A 20,470-nucleotide genomic window follows, 5' to 3' on the forward strand; every position below is an offset into this window, starting at 1 on the left:
AGGGACACTATCAATTAAGTAATGAAAATGTATTAAGTACCTACCATGGTACAGAGTGCTAGGGGCACAAATACAAAAAATGAATAATCCATACTCTCCAGGCTGCAGTCAGTATGTGTCAGAAGGTAAGACCTGAACTCATGCCTTCCTGGATCAAAGGATAGCCCCCCTCATCCATTATGGCACACTGCCTCCAGGCTATATCAATATTTGATATTAATTGCTCACATCACAGACTCCCTCATAAGCCCTTAAACGTCTGACTCTGATTCTGTTTTAACTCAGAAACATATTCACTAGACACACTGAAACAGAAATAAGCCCACGTTTCTCCCCATCTCCTGCAGCTCATAAAAGAAAATCCTTCTCAGGAGAAAAATAAAAGCCTGTGCTTACTTTTTAGCCCCCTTTACCAAAGCAATTTCATCAGGGGATGAGGAGATATACGTTAACTCAGTATCTTCGAAGATTCCATCAATATCATCTTTCATCTGTGTTTCCACAGTATGGCAAAGGCACAGGGCACGAAGAAAGAGCTGCTCCCGACTCTGCAATGATAACAGCAACAACAAAATCAAAGGGTATTTCTGTTTTAATCACTGAAAATCACAAAATCTCAGATTCCCAGAGATAGAAGGTACCTCAAAGATCATCGGGTCCAAATGTTCTCCCTTCTGTGACATCTAGGACAAGCAGTCCCCTAGGTTCTGCTTGAAGACCTCTCAGTGTTAGGGAACTCACTAATTCTCAGGGCATTTGTCCACTTTGGGACCACTCTGTCTCAAAAGTGTCCCCTCTAATCAGAACTAAATTTGAATTTGGAACTCAGAATTTAAAAAACATGAAAGTTAAAATTTTTTGTTTATGTATAATTGAGAAAAAATAAAAGTTAAATGTAAAGAAAATTACTTTGCATGATTGCACATGTCTAATATGCATCCAATTGTCTGTCTTTTCGAGGTGGGAGGAAAGGATGGATGGAAGAAGAAAATCTGGAGCTCAAAAAACATTTTTTTAGTTAAAAATATTTGCTTACATGTAATTCATAAAAATAAATTAAATAAAAATTAAATATAAAAAAAGGCTAAATCTTTCTCTCCCCAACTTTCACCTGGTGCTTCTCCTACTTCTGCTCTCTGAGGTAGAACAAAAGTAATTAGAGAGCATGGAAAAGACACCATCAGGAGGCTGTGATGCACACAGGCCATAGTTGTCACAAAGGTGTGACACACCCAAACCAGATGAAAATGTAATTCCAGTAAATAAATAAAAGGTCAATAAAACAGAGAAAACATTAGACTTCATAACTTATATTCAACTATATCCAGATTAGTGGCCTCCATTTCAATTTAAGTTTGACACCACTGATCTCCAAGATTCGGTAGATATGGGCAGTCTGGTCCCATATCCTCCTCCACATCATTCCCTTCTGGAAAGTCTCCAGAAGGGCTCCACCCATTGTGCTAAGGGGCACTGCACTGCAACCCAAGAAATCTGAACTGTAAGGTAAACAGAAACTTATTCATTCAAGAAGTTGTTATTCCTTAAACAAGGCAGAGCCTTCTAATGGCCTTAGTGACCCCTGGCTATAGGCCAGAGTAAGTCTAGAAGGTGTATTAACTCTTGTGGAGAACAATTTTGGATGACCCAGCAGGATTAAACCATCCAGAATTTTAAAACGAATGGCAGCCTGAGGGCCTCCCTCGGAAACAGGCAGCAGGTTAGACGTAATGAAAGTTTAGCCTCGTAAATATCCAGGCCACTGGATCTTCCTTCAAGGAAATTATTCTGCGAATGGCAAGCAAGACTGGCAATCAAGCATTTCGTTCAACACCTCTTCCTCCTTGGGCCTCAGTTTCCTCAACGGTAAAATGAAGGGCAAGGCATCTCTGCCCCCTAAAGCTCTCACTGAAAGGGGCTTTTTTCTATAATGGGGAGGAGGGTGTTGGTGGGGGAGAGAAAGATAGTCATTAAAGCACTTTTTAAAATGACCAGAAGAGAACAGAATGATATTAAGAGGGAGATAAGGACAAGATCAGCTGGGAAACTGTGTTGAAAAGGGATTACTAGTTCTATATAGAATCCTTTTTTCTCTTATTTGTTCACAAAAATCTTTGAGTTTGTGAGTGTTGGTCAAGTTTAGAATTAAAAAAAAAGTAAAGAAAAATTGTTTAAAAAATCAAATTCCTTTATTATTCTAATGTTTGATCCTAGCTAAAATACCAAAACATCTATGGCTTCCTTCTGTAGGTCATTCTATAGGTGTTTAGTAGAACAGGAAAGGGAGGGCCATGGTCAAGAGAATACAAGGCAAACTAAATCTCTGGCCTCCTATCATTTTACTTTACTTAGGATGGATTCCCTATGGAGGATTTATGCATGAGCTACTATTGGCATCACTGGAGGGAGTGCTACAGCAGACCCATTTAAGTACTGCCAAAGAACCCACTCAAGGCAGTGATTATGAATGAAAAACAAAACAAAACAAAACAAGCCAATCACAACCACCAACCTTTTCTGCTCTTGAAGAATCTGACTCAATTCCATCAGTTTCAGAGAACACCTCCGTCTCTACCGTTTCAGGCTTATACCGGTGCCCATCTATGCAACATTCAATGAATTCCATTGTATTTTCAGTAAGTGTCCCAGTTTTGTCAGTAAATACATATTCCACCTGAAAAAAAGGCAGGGGGTTACAGTGTAAGCTCCCTGAGAGCAAGGATTAGAGTGGATCTTTTTGTCTTTTTAAGGATAGCACCTGGCTTCTACTTGATAGGTGAGGAGTTCATAAATGTTTCTAGATTATCATCAATTTCTACCCTATTTCTACCCAAACCAAGGAATCTATATATTAAGTTGTCAGAAAATTATGTAAAAGGGGTGGAGTCAAGATGGCAGCTTAGAAGGAGCAAAAGCTGAAACCTCTCTGACTATCCTTCCATTTCAATCTTTAAAAGGAAATTCAAAAAATACAGAAATCCAAACCTGACAACAAGACAGAGCCACAGGGCACTCCTGCTAAACATAACTTGAAAGGTAGGCAAAGAGAGTTGATTTCCACAATAGGGAAAGACCAGAAATAAGACTGAGGTGCCCGAACACCCCTCCCTCACCTCCTGCTCTGAGACCTGAGATCAGACAGGGGCTGACTGTGAGATTCATGGATGTGGGCTGCAACCAGGATAGAGCACCTCGGATCTACCATGTGAAGCTCAGGGCCCTGATAGTAACTGGCAGAGAGGAATGTGGGGTGGGGAGCAATCTGGTTGGGTACTCTTAGCCTCCACAGCAGCTGACTACTGTGAGGATTTGGCCTCAAGGCAGATTAGCATGGTAGGTCAGCTCAACTGTTCTAATCCAGTATACCACCAGAGGAGAGAGAAAATGGAAGATTCCCTCCAGGGAAGAGCAGCTCAATACCCTGTTCCAGTAAACCAACAGAGGGGCTAGTTTACAGTCTTGAGAGGAAGAGGGTAATGAGTTAAAAAAAACAGAGGTAATGGTTGAACACTTCTATGGGGATGAAGACCAAAGGACAGAACCAAATAGAGGACAATGGGATCCAAGGAACTTTAAGCAAAACCTCAAAAAAATCCAGGGAATTAGACTCAGGCTCTGGAAGAACTCAAAAAGGAATTCAGAAATAAGACAGGTTGAAGAAAATTGGGAAAAGGAAAAGAGCAGCTTAAAAAGCAAAATAGGTCATCTGGAAACAAAGACACATGAATTAAAACAAGAAAATATCTTAAAAGCCAGAATTGACCAACTGGAAAGTGAGGCAAAAAAGTCAAAGGATAAAAAGAGTGACTTGAAAAGAAGACTGGACCAACTCAAAAAGCAGGATCAAAAGATCATGGAAGAAATCCAGTCTTTAAAAAAAATCAGAATTAGACAATTAGAAGCTAATGTCTTCACAAGACATCAAGAAAGCAATAAAACAAAATCAAAAGAATGAAAAAATAGAATAAAATATGAAATAACTCATTGAAAAAAACTGACCTGAAAAATAGATCCAGGAGAGATAATATAAGTATTATTGGACTACCTGAAAGTCATGAGCAAAATAAAAAAGTCTAGATATCATATTACAGGAAATTATCCAAGAAAACTGCCCTGATATTCTTGAACAAGAGGTTAGGAAAGAGGTTGAAAAAAATCTACTGATCACCTCCTGCATAAATCCCCAAATGACAATTCCCAGGAACAAGTTCAAGAGCTCCCAGGACAAGGAGAAAATACTACAAGCAGCTATAAAGAAACAATTCAGATATCATGGAGCCCCAGTCAGGATCACACAGGATCTAGCAGCCTCCACATTGAAGGACCCAAAGGCCTAGAATATGGTATTCTGGAAGGCAAGGGAAATGGGTTTACAACCAAGAATCAACTACTCAGCAAAACCAACTATATTCTTTCAGGGGAAAGTATGGCCATTTAATAAAATAGAAAATTTCCAAGCATTCCTGAAGAAAAGACCAGATTTAAGCAAAAAATTTCAGGCCCAAATATAAAATCCAAGAGAAGCATGAAAAGGTAAATAAGAAAGAGAAAAAATGTCATAGTACTTTGAAGAAGAATATATAGAGGGGGTGGTAGCAAACTATTTAGGACAATGTCAAAAAATGTAAAACTGGGGGTTAAAAGAGGATAATACTAAGAGAAATGGGAAAACATAAGTAAAATGGAGTAAAATATATCACATAATGAAGCCCAGGGAGGGAGGGGGGAGAAGACCAATACAATGGAAGGGAGGAAGAAGTTCATGACAGGTAATACTTAAACCTTACTATCATTGGAATTAGCTCAAAGGGGGGAAGAACAGCCAGATTCATTGAGGTATAGAAGTTGAAGGGGAATAAGAAATGAGGAGTGGGGAAAGGAGAGAGGGAGAAGTGGGGGGACTGCAATCAGAAGGCTCTATAGTAAAAGAGGAATAAGAAATGGGGTGGTGGGAAGGGGAGTAGTATAAGAGAGGTGAAAGGGGGGAGAATGACTAAAACCAAAACACTGGAGAGGGGAAAAGAATGAAAGGACAAAGGTCAGAACTAAAGGAGGAATCCAAAATGGAGGGGAATACAAGGTGGTAATGATAACTGTGAATATAAATGGGATCAATTCACCCATAAAATAGAATGGACTAAAAATAAGAATCCAACCATATGTTGTTTATAAGAAACACACTTGACACAGATAGACATACACAGGTAAGAGGCTGGAACAAATTGGGCTGCAACTGAGATAAAGAAGGCAGGAGTAGCAATCATGATTTCAGACAAAGCTAAAGTAAAAATAGATTTTCTTAAAAGAGATGAGGAAGGTAATTACATCTTGATAAAAGGCAGTATGAATATGAAGAATGTAGAATGAAGAAATTTAGTACTCGATATATATACACTAAATGGCAAAGCATCCAGATATTTAAAGGAGAAACGAAAGGAACTTAAGGAGGAAATAGATAGTAAAATCATACTAATGGGGGACTTCAATCTTCCCCTATCAGAACTAGGCAATCAAACCAAAAAATGAATAGGAAAGAACTAAGGGAAAGGAATGAAATGTTAGAAAAATTAGAGTAAATAGATATCTGGAGAAAATGCAATAGGGATAAAAAGGAATATGCCTTCTTTTCAGCAGCACATGGTACAAATACAAAGATTGACCATGTACTAGGGCATAAAAAGTTCACAAACAAATGCAGAAAAGTAGAAATAATAAAAGCAAGCAACATTTTCAGATCATAATGCAATAAAAATTATAATTATTAAGGGTTCATGGAGAGGCAAATTTAAAATCAATTGAAAACTAAAATAATCTAATTCTTCAAAACTGGTGGGTCAAAGAACAAATCAAAGAAATTGTTACTGATTTCATTGAAGAGAATGACAATGAAGAGACAACATATCAAAATCTATGGAATATAGCCAAAGCAGTACTCAGGGGAAAAATTATATCCCTGAGTGTCTATATTAACAAAATTGAGGGGGAAGAAATCAATGATTTGGACATAACTTAAATAAAAACTAGAAAAAAATTTAAATTCCAGATAAAGATGTAGACTCTAAACAATCACTGTATTGCAAATATTAATAATATGGAAATGGGTCTTGATCAATGATACATATAAAACTCAGTGGAATTACTCATTGGCTATGAGAGTGGGGAGGGAGGAGAGGAGGGAAAGAACATAAATCATGTAACCATGGAAAAATATTCCAATTCAATTAAATAAATAAATGAAAACATTTTAAAGCCCAGATTAAAAATAAATTGGAAATCCTAAAAATCAAAGGAGAAATTACTGAAGTTGAAAGTATAAGAACTAGTGAACTAATAAATAAGACTAGGAGCTGGTTTTTTGAGGAAACAAATAAAATAGATAAAGTATTGATGATTAATCAAATTTTAAAAAGAAGAAAATCATATAACAGTATCAAAAATGAAAAATGCACTCTCACCTCTAAGGAAGAGGAAATTAAGGCTATCTTGCCCAATTATATGACAATAAATATGACAATCTAGGTAAAATGGATGCAAAAATATAATTTGCCTAGATTAACAAAAGAGGAAATAGAATACTTAAATAATCCCAACTCAGACAAATAAATTGAACATCCAGGAATTCCTTAAGAAAAAATCCCCAGGACCAGATGGATTCACAAGTGAATTCAATCAAAGATTTAAAGAACAACTAATCCCAATACTATACAAACTATTTGACAAAATAAGCAAAGAAAGAGTCTTACCAAATTCTTTTTATGACACAAATATGGTACTGATTCCCAAGCCAGGAAGACCAAAAACAGAGAAAGAAAACTATAGAATCTCCTTAATGAACATAGATGCAAAAATCTTAAATAAAATACTAGCAAAGAGACTATAGCAAGTTATCAGAAGGATTATTCACTATGACCAGGATGGATTTATACCAAGAATGCAAGGTTGGTTTAATATAAGGAAAACCATCCACATAGTTGACCATATCAATGACCAAACAGTAAACACATGATTATCTTAATAGATGCAGAAAAAGCCTTTGACAAAATAAAACACCCATTCCTATTGAAAACACTAAAAGTATAAGAATAAAGGGGCCTTTCCTCAAAATAATAAGCACTATTTATTTAAAACCATTAGCAAGCATCATCTGAAATGGGGATAAGTTAGAAGCCTTCTCAATAAGATCGGGGGTTAAGCAAGGATGCCCATTACACCACTATTATTTAATATTGTACTAAAAATGTTATAGGTAACAATTAGAGAAGAAAAACTGAAAGGATTAAAGTAGACAGTGAGGAAAAGTTGCAAGGTACAAAATAAACCCACATAAATCATTAGCATTTCTATACATTTCCAACAAAAATCAGCAGCAAGACTTAGAAAGAGTAACTCCACTCAAAATCACTCTAGACCAGTGATGGGCAAACTTTTTAAAGAGGGGGCCAAAGGAAAGGAAATGTTCATCTGTCAGTCTGTTTCTAAGGCAACTCTTTCGAAGTTTCATTGTATTGTATCCTACTCATTGTGTTCGTCAGATTAGGAATAATGTTGCGCAGCCAGATAAAACATTTCAGGTGGCCACATCTGGCCTGCCGGCCATAGTTTTCCCATCACTCCTCCAGATAATACAAACTATTTGGGAATCTATTTGCCAAGACAAACTCAGGAATTATAAGAACACAACTGCAAAACCCTTTTCACACAATTAAAACTAGATCTAAACAGTGGGAAAAACATTAATTACTCATGGGTAGGACAAGCTAATATAATAAAAATAACAATCTTACCTAATTTAATTTACTTATTCAGTGCCATACCTATCAAACAACCAAAAAATTTTTTTATAAAATTAGAAAAAATTATTAAAAGAAAAGAAAAAATTATAACAAAGTTCATCTGGAAGAACAAAAGATCAAGAATATCAAGGTAACTAATGAAAAAAAAATGTGAAGGATGAAGGCCTAGAAGTACCAGATCTTAAATTGTACTATAAAGAAGGGATTGTCAAAACAATATGGTACTGGCTAAGAGATAGAAGCGTCGATCAATGGAATAGACTTGGGGTAAATGACCTCAGCAAGATAGTGTTCAGTAAAACCAAAGATCCCAGCTTTTGGGACAAGAACCCACTATTTGACAAAAACTGCTGGGGAAATTAGAAAAGAGTATGGGAAAAATTAGGTTCAGATCAATATCTCACATCCTATACCAATATCAGTTCAAAATGGGTAAATGACTTAAATATAAAGAGGGAAATTATAAGTAAATTAGGTGAATATGAAATATTATACCTGTCAGATCTATGGGAAAGGAAAGAATTTAAGATAAAGCAAGAGAGAGAGAATATTACAAGAGGTAAAATGAATAATTTTGATTATATTAAATTAAAAAGGTTTTGTACAAGCAAAACCAATGCAACCAAAATTAGAAGGGAAGCAAGAAACTGATAAAAAATTTTAAAACAAAAATCTCTGACAAAGGTCTAATTTCTCAAATATATAAGGAACTATGTCAAATGTACAAGAAATAAAGCCATTCTCTAATTGACAAATGATTAAGGGATATGAATAGGCAGTTTTAAGATAAAGAAATCAAAATGATCAATAATCACATGAAAAAGTGTTCTAAATCCCTCCTAATTAGAGAAATGCAAATCAAAACAACACAGAGGTACCACCTCACACCTAGCAGATTGACCAATATGACAGTAAAGGAAAATAATAAATGCTGGAGGGAATGTTGCAAAATTGGGACATTAATGCATTGCTGGTGGAGTTGTGAATTGATCCAATGACTCTGGAAGGTAATTTGGAATTATGCCTCAAAGGGCTTTAAAAGATTACATGCTTTCTGATCCAGCAATACCACTACTAGATTTGTACCCCGAAGAGACAAAAAAATGTCTTTACAAAAATATTTATAGCTCCGCTCTTCGTGGTGGCAAAAAATTGGAAAATGTGGAGGTGTCTCTTGATTGGGGAATGGCTGAACAGATTGTGGTATATGATGGTGATGGAATACTACTGTGCTGCAAGGAATAATGAACTGCTTGATTTCTATAAAAACTGGGAAAACCTCCATGAACTGATGCAGAGTGAAATGAGCAGAACCAGGAGAACATTGTATACAGAAACTGAAACATCATGAGACAATAAAATGTAACAGACTTTGCTCCTAATACCAATGCAATGATCCAGGACAGTCTGGAGGGACTTATAAGAAAGAATGCTATCCATATCCAGAGAAATAATTGTGGGAGTAGAAATCCAGAGGAAAACATGATTTATCACTTGTTTATATGGATATAAGATTTGGGGTTTTGGTTTTAAAGGATGACTCTATTACAAAAATGAATAATATAGAATTAGGTTTTGAGTGATAATATATGCATTGCCCAGTGGAATTGCTTGTCAGCTCTGGGATGGGGGAGGAAAGAAGAGAGGGAGAGAACACGAATCATGTAACCATGGAAAAATACTTTAAAATAAATAATTTAAAAAAAATAAAGAAAATTATGTTAAAGCGTTTCGCTAACCTTAAAGGGCTAGAGGAAAGGTTAATTATTCTTAAGTGGAAAAGACCTCAGAAACCATATCCTCTTAATTTAAGGCAGCCTGGCAAATGAGAGAATGATGGACTTGGATTTAACAAGACCTAGCTTCAAATCCTCCCTGGGGCAAGGGGGAGAGAAGTAGAGAGATGGGGGGGGGAGAGTGAAAGGGAGAGGGATAGAGAGATAGAGACAGAGACAGAACTAAATTTAAAAATTTAAGCAAGGAGTTTAATCTTTCCCAGACTCAGTTTTGCCAACTATACAATGGGAATAACAGTCCCAATATCACAGAACTATTATGAGGATTAAATGAAAGAATGAATGAGAACTGCTCTGTGAACCCCAAAGAGAGATACACAAGTGATGGTCATTGTTATTATTATCATTTTGTTCAATGGACTTCAGATAAAAACAATATGGAAAATGGTGCCATCTTGCTCTCTTTCTTCTTTATGTAACATACTGAGGACACTACAGCAGCGGTTAAAATCAGTTTTTAATAATTAAATAAGAATATAATGATGCTAGCTTATCCTCTGAAGGTAATTTTCTATACAATTCCAGCAAACATCAGATGACATGAATGACTTGGACCTCATTCTGTCCCCATGGGGGAACATTTTCTATTGGTCAGTGAAGTGACTGTCTGCTTGTTCCAAAAGAATTTCTGAAGGTTTAAGACATGTTTTATCAGGTGCTCTGAGAATGTCTATCAATCTCTTTTCTCTTCTTGGCAATGAAGTGTTAATGCTTCCAAAACTGATGATGATAGGCCATGAATGGGTAGGATTTGTTAGCATATTTTCCAAATCTATTATGTTGTATTTTACAGATTTTTCTATTTTGATTCTTTTTGTTTCTGGCAATAGTGATATCTATTTAAAAATCATTAAAGTTTTTGTGGACTAATATTATGTTTAGATAACTGGGGACAACAATTTGGTCTGTGATAATGCTCCAATTTCTTGACAGTTTGTTTATGGACCTAGTTCTCCAGGCAGACAGGTAGTACACTGGATAGAACACTGGGCCTATAATCAGGAAGACCTGAATTCAAATCTAGCCTCAGACACTTATTATTTGTATGTGATACATAACCTCTAAGCTACATAGACAGAAATGCTTTCATAATATAGAGATGTAGCTGAAGTTGAAGCCATGTGGACAGGAGGTCCTGGGGTCAAATCTGGCCTCAAACACTTTTTAGATGTGTGACCCTGAGCAAGTCACTTAACCCCCATTGCCAAGCCCTTACTGCTCTTCTACTTCAGAACCAATACACAGGATTGATTCTAAGATGGGGGTGGGAGGGTGTAAGGTTTTTTTTTAAGCCAAGTGAGGGAAAGATTAGGTAAGTATCATCCTTGTTATCCTCTGTGCTATTGGAGCTGTCCCAAGAATGCCTTCAGTGAATTCATAAAAAGTAAGTTTGTAACAGCATATTCTGATTCAACTACAAAAAGCAGACATTTAATCCACCAGTCTATATAAAATAATGAAAGCAAGACTTTCTCAAACAATTTCTCTCTTAATTCTATCAAAAAAGATAAAAACAAGATGACAATGTAACAACAACAATAATAATTAAACTTCACCTAGGGAAGATAATATTCTCCCCAATATGGGGCAATGTTTACCACTGGAATTCAAAATGATAAGATGTCAAAGATGGAATCATTTCAAAGAAAAAAAATAAGAGTGATTTTTCCAAATCAAGAACTGCTTATTAAAAGGCACAGGCACTTTCTTTTACTTTTTCTTAGACAATTTCTACAGGAAAATCTAGCTTTCCCAAAACATAACAAAAACAACCTACTCACCTACTTACGCAAGTTATACATAAAATATTATATGCTTACAAAGCTCTTCTGTTCAAATTAAAGTGGGGAATCGGAATGGATTGTTAAAATCCAGAAACTTCAGAGTTTCCGTTTATAAAGCACTTTCCTGACAACAACAACACTGGGAGATTTCCCACTTGAGGCTGTGGAGTATAATGGTTAGAGCACTGGACTTAGATTCCGGAAGATCTCAGCACAAATTTTGCTTCACATACTAGCCATGTGACCACCAGCAATTGAGTCATTTAACCATGCTCAACTCAGTTTCTTCTGAAAAACCGGAATGAATGGACATCAGTAGATTGATAGATAATGCTGATATATGGGTGATAAATATTTTGGGATAGAGAGACAGAGACAGAGACGTTCAATAAATAACAGTAGCATTTATCTCCCAGAGTAGTTGTGAGACTCAGATGAGATGGGTCACCTAACCTTACTCAATCTCATTCTCCTCTGGAGAAAGGAAATGAATGAATGGATAGATGGAAATATATAGTTCTGGAGAGACAGGTGATAGATAGATAGTTAAGATAGATAGAAGAATGAATGGATGAAGAGCTGGAGAATGACTCCCAAAACTATTGTGAGTCTCATATGAATGATGTGTGTAATACAATTTGTAACCCTTAAGGTGCTCTAGAAATGTCTCATGTTTCTTTTTGTTTTGGTCGAAACCTAGAATTTCATCATCATGATACATGGTAAAACTCAGTGGAATTGCTCGTTAGCTACAGGAGGGAAGGAACATGAATCATGTAACCATGGAAAAATATTCTAAATTAATTAATTAAATGATTTTTGGAAGGTGAATTTCGTGTGTGTGTGTGTGTGTGTGTGTGTGTGTGTGTGTGTGTGTGTGTGTAAGCAATATTCTCCTCTCATAAATCTCAGCAGCTCATTCGTAACTAAGTCAGAGGAAGCTGCCTCAGGACCTGAGAGGGATGTGATTTGCTCAGTCCTCCAGGTAGCATATGACAAAGTCAGGGCTTGAATATAGGTCTTCCTTCCTCCAAGGCTGCTTCTTGATCCCATGAGGCATACTGTCACTCATCATCATCATTGTCATTATTATTATTGGAAATGAAGCGGGTGGAACTCAAAAAAGGAGCAGTGGGAAAAGCAATAGAGATTTGGAGACAAGAGAAGCCGAGTCTGATCCCTGGTTCTGCCACATCCCACTTAGGGGTCCTTGGAGCATTTACCAAACCTCTTTAGGTCCAAATTTCTCATTTCTAGAAAAAGGGGAGGTGGGCCAAGTGGATCTATAGGTTTGTGATCCTATAAAAGTGACTGACCCACAATCTGATTCCAAAGCCCAGATCTTTTCTGCCACCCCAAAGTCAGTTGATTGTTTAGGAAAAAAGAAATTTAATGTGAACAAATTATGACCACAGCTCTAGAGTTGAAAGGAACCTTTGAGTTCAATTACTCTAACCTTCTCCCCTTACATAGAAGAGAAACTGAGGCTCAGAAAGGTTAAATGATTTGCCCAGGATCACACAGCAAATAAAAGCAGGGTAGGATTTGAATGCAGGGCCTCTAGTTCCAAATCCAGCACCCTTTCTGCTATCCCACAATGTGTCAGATTCCATGAGATTTTTCTCTTCAATTGCAGAATCTCCCAAACAGGGATGATCTTAGATACAGCACTGTACAGCATTCATGCTTCCACCATACAATAAAAAAGGTCAAGCTCTTGCAGCCACTTGAACCCATTTATCTGGCAGACAATCATGATACTTATAAGTTGTTTCTATACCCAGGGTATCTATTTTCACACAAGCCTCAGAGCCAAGATTTTCAAATGAAACTTTTTCTTTAAAAAAAGAAGATGCAAAACTAGATGGTGGGCCCAAGGGCACAAGTGAGAAGGGGTGCTTGTCAAAGCATAATCGAGGGCATTTTCTTAGCTGAAACTTCCCCTCCACCACATTTATACAATACCCATCTCATCTCCAGTTTTCCTCTCATCTACTATTTATAGCATCTAGCTTAAAGAACCCTACAATTTGATCCTCCGATTGGGGCAATTTGTACTTAAATAGTTAACATTAGTGGCTGACAAGAACACACATACACACAAGATTAAGGTTTTCATTATTTAAGGGAGAAAGTGATGAACCCCTGGCAGAAGCTGTTTTCTAATTTCTTTTTCCAAGCTTTCCCCTGCTGCAGTGCTGGCACCAAGACAACATGCCAGCCCCACCCCTGCCACCCCCACCCCACTCCCACCTTCTTTCATCTGAGGCAGCCAAGTTTGAATCCTCTCTTCCAATTCATTTTGATGGCACTATCTGGTTCTAGTTTAATTTCTCCCCTCCCCTTCTGCCTGAATCCCCCAAAATGTGTCTCTCCTCCTTCCTCTTTTTCTCTGTCTATTCCTTCCTCTGTTTCTCTGTCTATTCTTCTCTCTGTCCCTCTGTCTGTCTCTGTCTCTCTCTTTCCCCATCTGTCTCTGGAAAAATGAAACAATTTGGTCCTTAGGGATTCAAAATCCCTGACCTTCATTTTTCTCTGCAAGTCACCATGAAGTTGTCTTATCTTTGCCATTCAGACTTGGTAGCCTCCTTAAATTTAAAGCTAAGAGACCTTGAGAGGAAACTGAGGCCCAAAGACAGCAAATGACTTGTCTAAGATGATACTGATAATCAAGTGGCAGAACTCTAATTCAAAACCAAGTCCTCTAACTCCAAAGCAAATGCTTGTTTCTTTTATTATACCACCTAAGATTCAAATCAGAAATGAGCAAGCTACCCTTAACTGGCATTTATCTTCATATGAGAGTCAGCTCCTAAAGAGTAGGGATTATTTCCTTCTTTGTGTCTTATCAGCAGTGAAGGGCCTACTGTAGATGTTCAATAGTACCATCAGAAAAGAAAGACATGAGACTGGGAAAGGAGAATCAACAGATGTAGTAAATGATGAGGGAGAGAAAGGGCAGAGAGAGAAGAAGAGAGAAGAAAAAGAGAAGAAAAAAAGAGAGAGAAGACAAGACAAGAGAAATGAAAGGAGAGAGAGAGAAAAATCAAAGCTAACAGCAAAGCCCAGTTGGGAAGGTGTTGTGAGAAAGGGAGAGAAGGTTATCACTGAACAAGAGATAACCCCCAAGTAGAAACAGCCTGAAAAGTAGGAGAAATAGAACTTGGTTTCAACTCCAGCACTATGTTTCTGATATCCAAGACACTGTATTCTCTCTGAAGCTGGGCAGACAAGTATTCAGAGGGGGAGGCAATGAACAATATTAAATGCCACCTAAAGGTCAAGGAAGATGAAGACTGAACAAAAGACCCAAGATTGGCCATGGAGGTCAATGATGAGCCTGGAAGAGAGGAATCCCTAGTGATGGGAAAATAAAGTGGATGCCAAGAGACTGAAAAAAGAATTAGTGCTAAAGTGGTGGCCTCAAAGGGCATGAAAAAGATGAGATGATGGCTGGATGAGAGAGAAGGCTCTAGAGAGGGCTTTTCTCAGATCTGGGTGACCCAAGCATGTTTGTAGGAAAAATCGGATTAAGCTTCCTGTGAGGGAGAGATTCAAGATGCATGACAAATTGGGGTTGGTTGCTTGCTCATTTTGGAAAGAGTGGGATGTGATCAAATAAATGCACAGGGAGAGATCAAAGAGCAATAATCAAGAGAAACACTTCTTCCCCCAGCAGTAGGAGGGAAAGATATGAGTTCAGGGCAACTATGTGGATACAATGCTGGACTTCAATCCAGGAAGACCTAACTTCATATCCCACATCCGACACTTATTAAATGTGAATGAACCCAGGAAAGACACTCATCCGCTGTATGCTGCTAGTTGCCTCATTTGTAAAATGAAGAATTAGCATTCACTAGCCTCTAAGGCTCCTTTGAGCTCTAGCTCTATGATCCTATGAGAAGCATTGTGTAAAAGAAAAGGCACTGCCTTGGGAGGCCAGAGAGAACACAAATCAAAACTTGACTGATATTTGTTGGCTGTGTGACCACAAAAAATTCATTTAACCTTTTGGGGCCTCAATTTCTTCCTCTGTAAAATAGGGATAGTCCCTGTGGCACTTATTCAAAAGAGAGCATGCTTGGCCAACTTCAAAGTCCCCAAGACTCTCTTACTAACAATGAGAAATTTTGAGAAGGAAAAGGGCTGAGAGAGGTCCAAGTGGAGACAAGGCCACATCACCTGCTGACAAGAGTGTGGGAGGTGGGAATCTAGCTGAATCCTTAAGGAGAGAAAAAACATTTGGAACTGTCAGAGCAGAAAACGTTATTAAGAATCAAGAAGTCCAGGGTAGAATTGTGGAGCCTAGCTGAGTTTCTCTAGTAATATACTCAGTATGTCCATGAGAAGAAACAGAAGAAGTAGACGCCGATGGTTACCCAAGGTCAGGAAATTCCAGGTTGGCAATGGTGGGGACTCTAGTTACTACTAAAAAAGAAGAAAAACAAGAAATGTTATGGCATTTTACCGAAGAGAAAACTGAGACAAGCCATGGTTAAGCAATCTGGCTGTGGACACACAGCCAATAAATATCTAAGGTTATGTTCAAACTCGTCTTCCTCCATGTTCAGATCTATGTAAGACTGAAATATACTGTAGCCTCTTCCTGATGTTGCAACTGGACATTGGGTCAAGGCTAGCTATGTTGGAAAAGGAAAGACAAAGTGGGAGAAATGGTCTTGAACAGCATTGGTGAATATTTTCAAGTTTGAGTACCCAGAGGGCAACTGCAAGCTGCCCATGAGCTCCACACCCCCTAACCCACAGTATTACTCCAGACAGTAGAGGGAGGAAATGCTCACATTGGGCAGCTGGATGGAGGGGCAGGGCATGCAAAAAGTGTCCTCGGGCACTGTGGAGAGAGGGAACAGAGCAGCCCTCCCCATGTCACCCTGGTACCTGTTCCCTAGTTTCACCAACATGGGTCTAGACCAGTGATGGGCAAACTACGGCCAGCAGGCCAGATGCGGCCCCCTGAAATGTTCTATCTGGCCATGTGACATTATTCCTAATCTGACGAATACAACGAGTAGGATACGATACAAAGAAACTTTGAAAGAGTTGCCTTAGAAACAGACTGACAGATGAGCATTTCCTTTCCTTTGGCCCCTCTTTAAAAAGTTTGCCCAGCACTGCCCTAGAAGAATAAAATAATTCATTTAATGGCAACAAGCTGTGTCTACACAGTACTGAGGCATGTCTCTGGTAAAGACCTGATAAACTTCACTCAACAACCACACCTAATAATTCAAGTCTCCCATGGATACCTTTGTCTTCCCTTTTTCGCTTTGGCTCTACAATCATGAAATCATCTAGATGATTTATTTTGTAATGCATAGACACAGCCTACCATTTAGTACAAGACTGCATTTCAAGGATTACTTTGGGCTAGTTGGTGTCTACATCATGCCAATGTTAGTGTAGGAAATGGCAACATCAATCTTAACCATCACCATTGCTGGGAAAAGCAGTGAAGACAGAAAAGGCATAATGGGGATGAGCAGGATGCTAAGTGCAGCGGATGAGTGTGATTCTACAGGTAATAGGGAAAGTCAAGAAGGGGTGGCAGTTCGAATGTGGTGCCTCATGGTAGGTTCTCTTGTTAATGGCTAGAGATTCAGACTCTGGTCAGCCTCTGGGGTTTGGGTAGGATACAAGTGCACTGTCTTGGATCCTTCCTTAGTGATGACATTTCTCTGAGTTTCTCCTGGTATGCTAGCAGGTAGAAAAGTACCCAGGGGAGTTGAATTTTCTCTCTCCATCAACATGTGTGTTATGGCTATGCACTCTGGTGACTGGGGAACAATGGAAGGAAATATCAGTCTGCCAGCAGTGTCTGTGATGGCAAGGCCTTCCTGAGACAGCTTAGCCTATGTTCCTGACATAATAACTATCCAAAACCGTACCGCAACAACCTTGGGCTATGTTGAGATCTTTACATAGAAAGGTGGGTAATCTTTGTGAACAAGATAGAATCCTGCCTGAGTTGTCTCAGATGATAAATGGTGGTGGGCTGCTAAAGAGGAAGCTTTAGAAGCAGTCTAAATGGTACAGAGCCACTCAGCCCACAGCACAGAACCTTCCAAACCTGAGAAGGTCAGAACAATTTAAAGCAGCTTCCTGAGGGGAATCAGTCCCCTTAATCTAGTCAAGAGACCTCTGTCTCATCTGGAGAGTACAAACTCTGCCAAAGTGTAGAGGGATTGGCTTTCAAAGTAAGGGTTCTGGGATCATCGTCATCACCACATTTAGATAGCCCTTTGAGGTTTGCAAAGTGCTCAACAGGTTAGCTCATGTGATTTTCATGACAACTCTGTTAGGTAGGTACTGTTATTGTTCCCTCTTCTCAAAAGAAAGGTGGTGGACTACAGGTCTGAAATGAGACATGCGTCAACAAGGCCAATGGGTTGATTTGTTTTGTTTGACTGTAATTCTTTCTTACAAGGGCAGCTTCCATTAGGAGGACAGAAGTGATGGGGGACAGAGGGAGGGGGAGAGTCATCAGAAAGTGACAGCAATGTGAAAAAATACATCAATAAAACATGTATTTCTTTTTCCCCAAGGAGAGAGGAGGTCAGGTCCTGGATTACATTAGGATTTGAAGAAACAAGAGCACAATTCCATCAAATGCTGCCTTCATTGAAATGCCTCCTGTAAAGCAAGCAACTATATCTATGATGCATCTGATCAGAAAGAGATCTGGAAAATGTCACCAGGCCTAACTCTGGTCAATCAGGTTCGTGGAAAGCATACAAAGCCCTCCTTGCATCATTTCTCCAGGGAACACATCTCAGGAGAAGAACATTACCTCTCCCTTTATTTCAGCAATTCAATAAATGTTTGTTGTTGATGAGGACAATTACAGACGCAGGCACTGAAGCAATAAACCCATAATCTACCACCAGGTGAGCCTTAAAGAGTGCTATGAGAATGTTCAAATATAACTGGGAAATCAAGGAGCCTAAATTTTTTTAAAAGGCTAGCATAGCAGCAGGGCTCTCCTCCCCCTGTCCAGGACAACAGTGCTATTCTCAGAAGACTTGTTTCTTCATAACTCCCCCTCCCCTTCTCCTCTAAGGGAACAGAGGACACTGCCTTGGCTGCTTTGACTCAACTGTTTTTCTCTGTGACAGGACAAGGACCCATGGGAGGAGGAGATATCAGAAAATGTCAATGACATCCAAAATAAAAGGCATCAGTAAAACTGAAATTCTTTAAATGAGGTATGTCCTCCCCAAGACTCAATTTCTCTATTATGCCTGATTAACAAATGAGATTTGAATTTGATTAGGTACATACTCTGTGCCCAACACTGCATAAAGATAAAAATCAAGATCTCTGTCATTAAGGACCCCATATTCTACTGGAGAAAGTATCATCTACACAGATGAAATATACATAAAACTAATTTAAAGGGAAGATCCCAACAACTGGGAGTGGAAGGCAGGTAGAGAGGCCATGTGTACACCTGGCCACTAGAGATCCTGAGAGGACCAAGTGAGACAAAAGAACATTCTAGGAGGCAGCTGGGTAGCTCAGTGGAGTGAGAGTCAGGCCTAGAGACAGGAGGTCCTAGGTTCAAACCCAGCCTCAGCCACTTCCCAGCTGTGTGACCCTGGGCAAGTCACTTGACCCCCATTGCCCACCCTTACCAATCTTCCACCTATGAGACAATACACCGAAGTACAAGGGTTTAAAAAAAAAGAAAAAAAGAAAACAAAGAACATTCTAGATATAAGAGAGAGATTACACATTGGAGGATGCAAATGGACTGACACAAAAAGAAGTCATCAGATATCACGCTCAATATTATGAAAAATATTATCAATTCATTAGAAACAATTAGTTTTGTTAGGGAGATCTTGGAAAAATTCTTCTAACCTGGCCAAGCTCTTCATTGAGGTCCGATGTATTGACCAGGGCACCTTCTTTTATTTCTTCATCATAAAAGTCTTTATCCCAAGCAATGAAAAAGGAGCCCAGGAATTTCTGCATTTCCACCGTAACATACATGGAAACTGGGATGATGAAGTTGAACAAGACCATAAATGACAAGAAGTCTGTAAATACTTTCAGAACCTGGAAGAAAAGAAATAAGACATGGTGACCTGAGGCAGGCTTCTTCTGAAGAGACATTAAGAACAGAAGAGAGGGGCAGCTGGATAGCTCAGTGGAGTGAGAGTCAGGCCTAGAGACGGGAAGTCCTAGGTTCAAACCCGGCCTCAGCCACTTCCCAGCTGTGTGACCCTGGAAAAGTCACTTGACCCCCATTGCCTACCCTTACCAATCTTCCACCTATGAGACAATACACCGAAGTACAAGGGTAAAAAAAAAAAAAAAAAGAACAGAAGAGAGTATGAAAAGTCTGGTCTTTATTTTTATAATAGATTTGTATTACTGATTGTCTTGTTTTGACAGCACCTGGAAAGAGTAATTGTGATTATCCATAATTAACAAATATCAATTTACTTATAATTTATGGTAATTATGTAAAGCACTTTAAGGTATTCAAAGTGCCTTACATTCAAAGTCCCTGTATCCTACTCCCACTCCTCTCCCAGCAATCCTTTTTTTAAACAAATTTTTAAAATATGGAAAAACAAGCCAACATGTGGGAAAAAGGTCTAATGTTATTTGCAGTGTTCTACCTATGGAGCCATTCCCCTACTAGCTCCCGACCTCTGTAAAGGTGTGAGGAAAGGTGTAGTCTTAGAAGGCCTAGTCTTTATTGCACAGAATTCTACTATCTCTGAGCTGGAAACAGCCAGCTAGTATAATTCACAGTTGGACAGGAATCTCTTTAAGATTCCCAATGAATAGCCATCCCACCTCTGCTGGATGACACTGGGGGATAGGAAAGAAATCACTAGCTATCAAGGCAGTCCATTGCACCTAGGGACGGTTCCAATAGTTAGGAAGTTTTTCCTGCTCTCACTTCCATTGGTGAGCAAATTTTGCTTGATATGGGGGAAAAAAATTCTTCCCACATAATTTCTTTTTTTAAATTTCTTTTTAAATTTAATTAATTAATTTTGAATATTTTTCCATGGTTTCCCTCCCCTCTCTCGTAGCCAATGCACAACTGGGTTTTACA

The 20,470-nt window shown here is 38.6% G+C and overlaps 1 protein-coding gene across 1 annotated transcript in view; it reads right to left on the reverse strand.

Moving 5' to 3' along the window:
- ATP11C (ATPase phospholipid transporting 11C) overlaps positions 1 to 20,470 on the reverse strand; it is a 136,971-nt gene that overhangs the window by 59,189 nt on the left and 57,312 nt on the right. Inside the window, exons 12-14 of the mRNA XM_044682702.1 lie at positions 19,258 to 19,455; positions 2,513 to 2,674; positions 397 to 548 (exon numbers count right to left, since the gene is read on the reverse strand). Coding sequence (XP_044538637.1) covers positions 397 to 548; positions 2,513 to 2,674; positions 19,258 to 19,455 — 512 coding nt within the window. The remainder of the gene's footprint in view (positions 1 to 396; positions 549 to 2,512; positions 2,675 to 19,257; positions 19,456 to 20,470) is intronic.

This window comes from Gracilinanus agilis, chromosome X, assembly GCF_016433145.1.
Source record: "Gracilinanus agilis isolate LMUSP501 chromosome X, AgileGrace, whole genome shotgun sequence".
NCBI lineage: Eukaryota > Metazoa > Chordata > Mammalia > Didelphimorphia > Didelphidae > Gracilinanus > Gracilinanus agilis.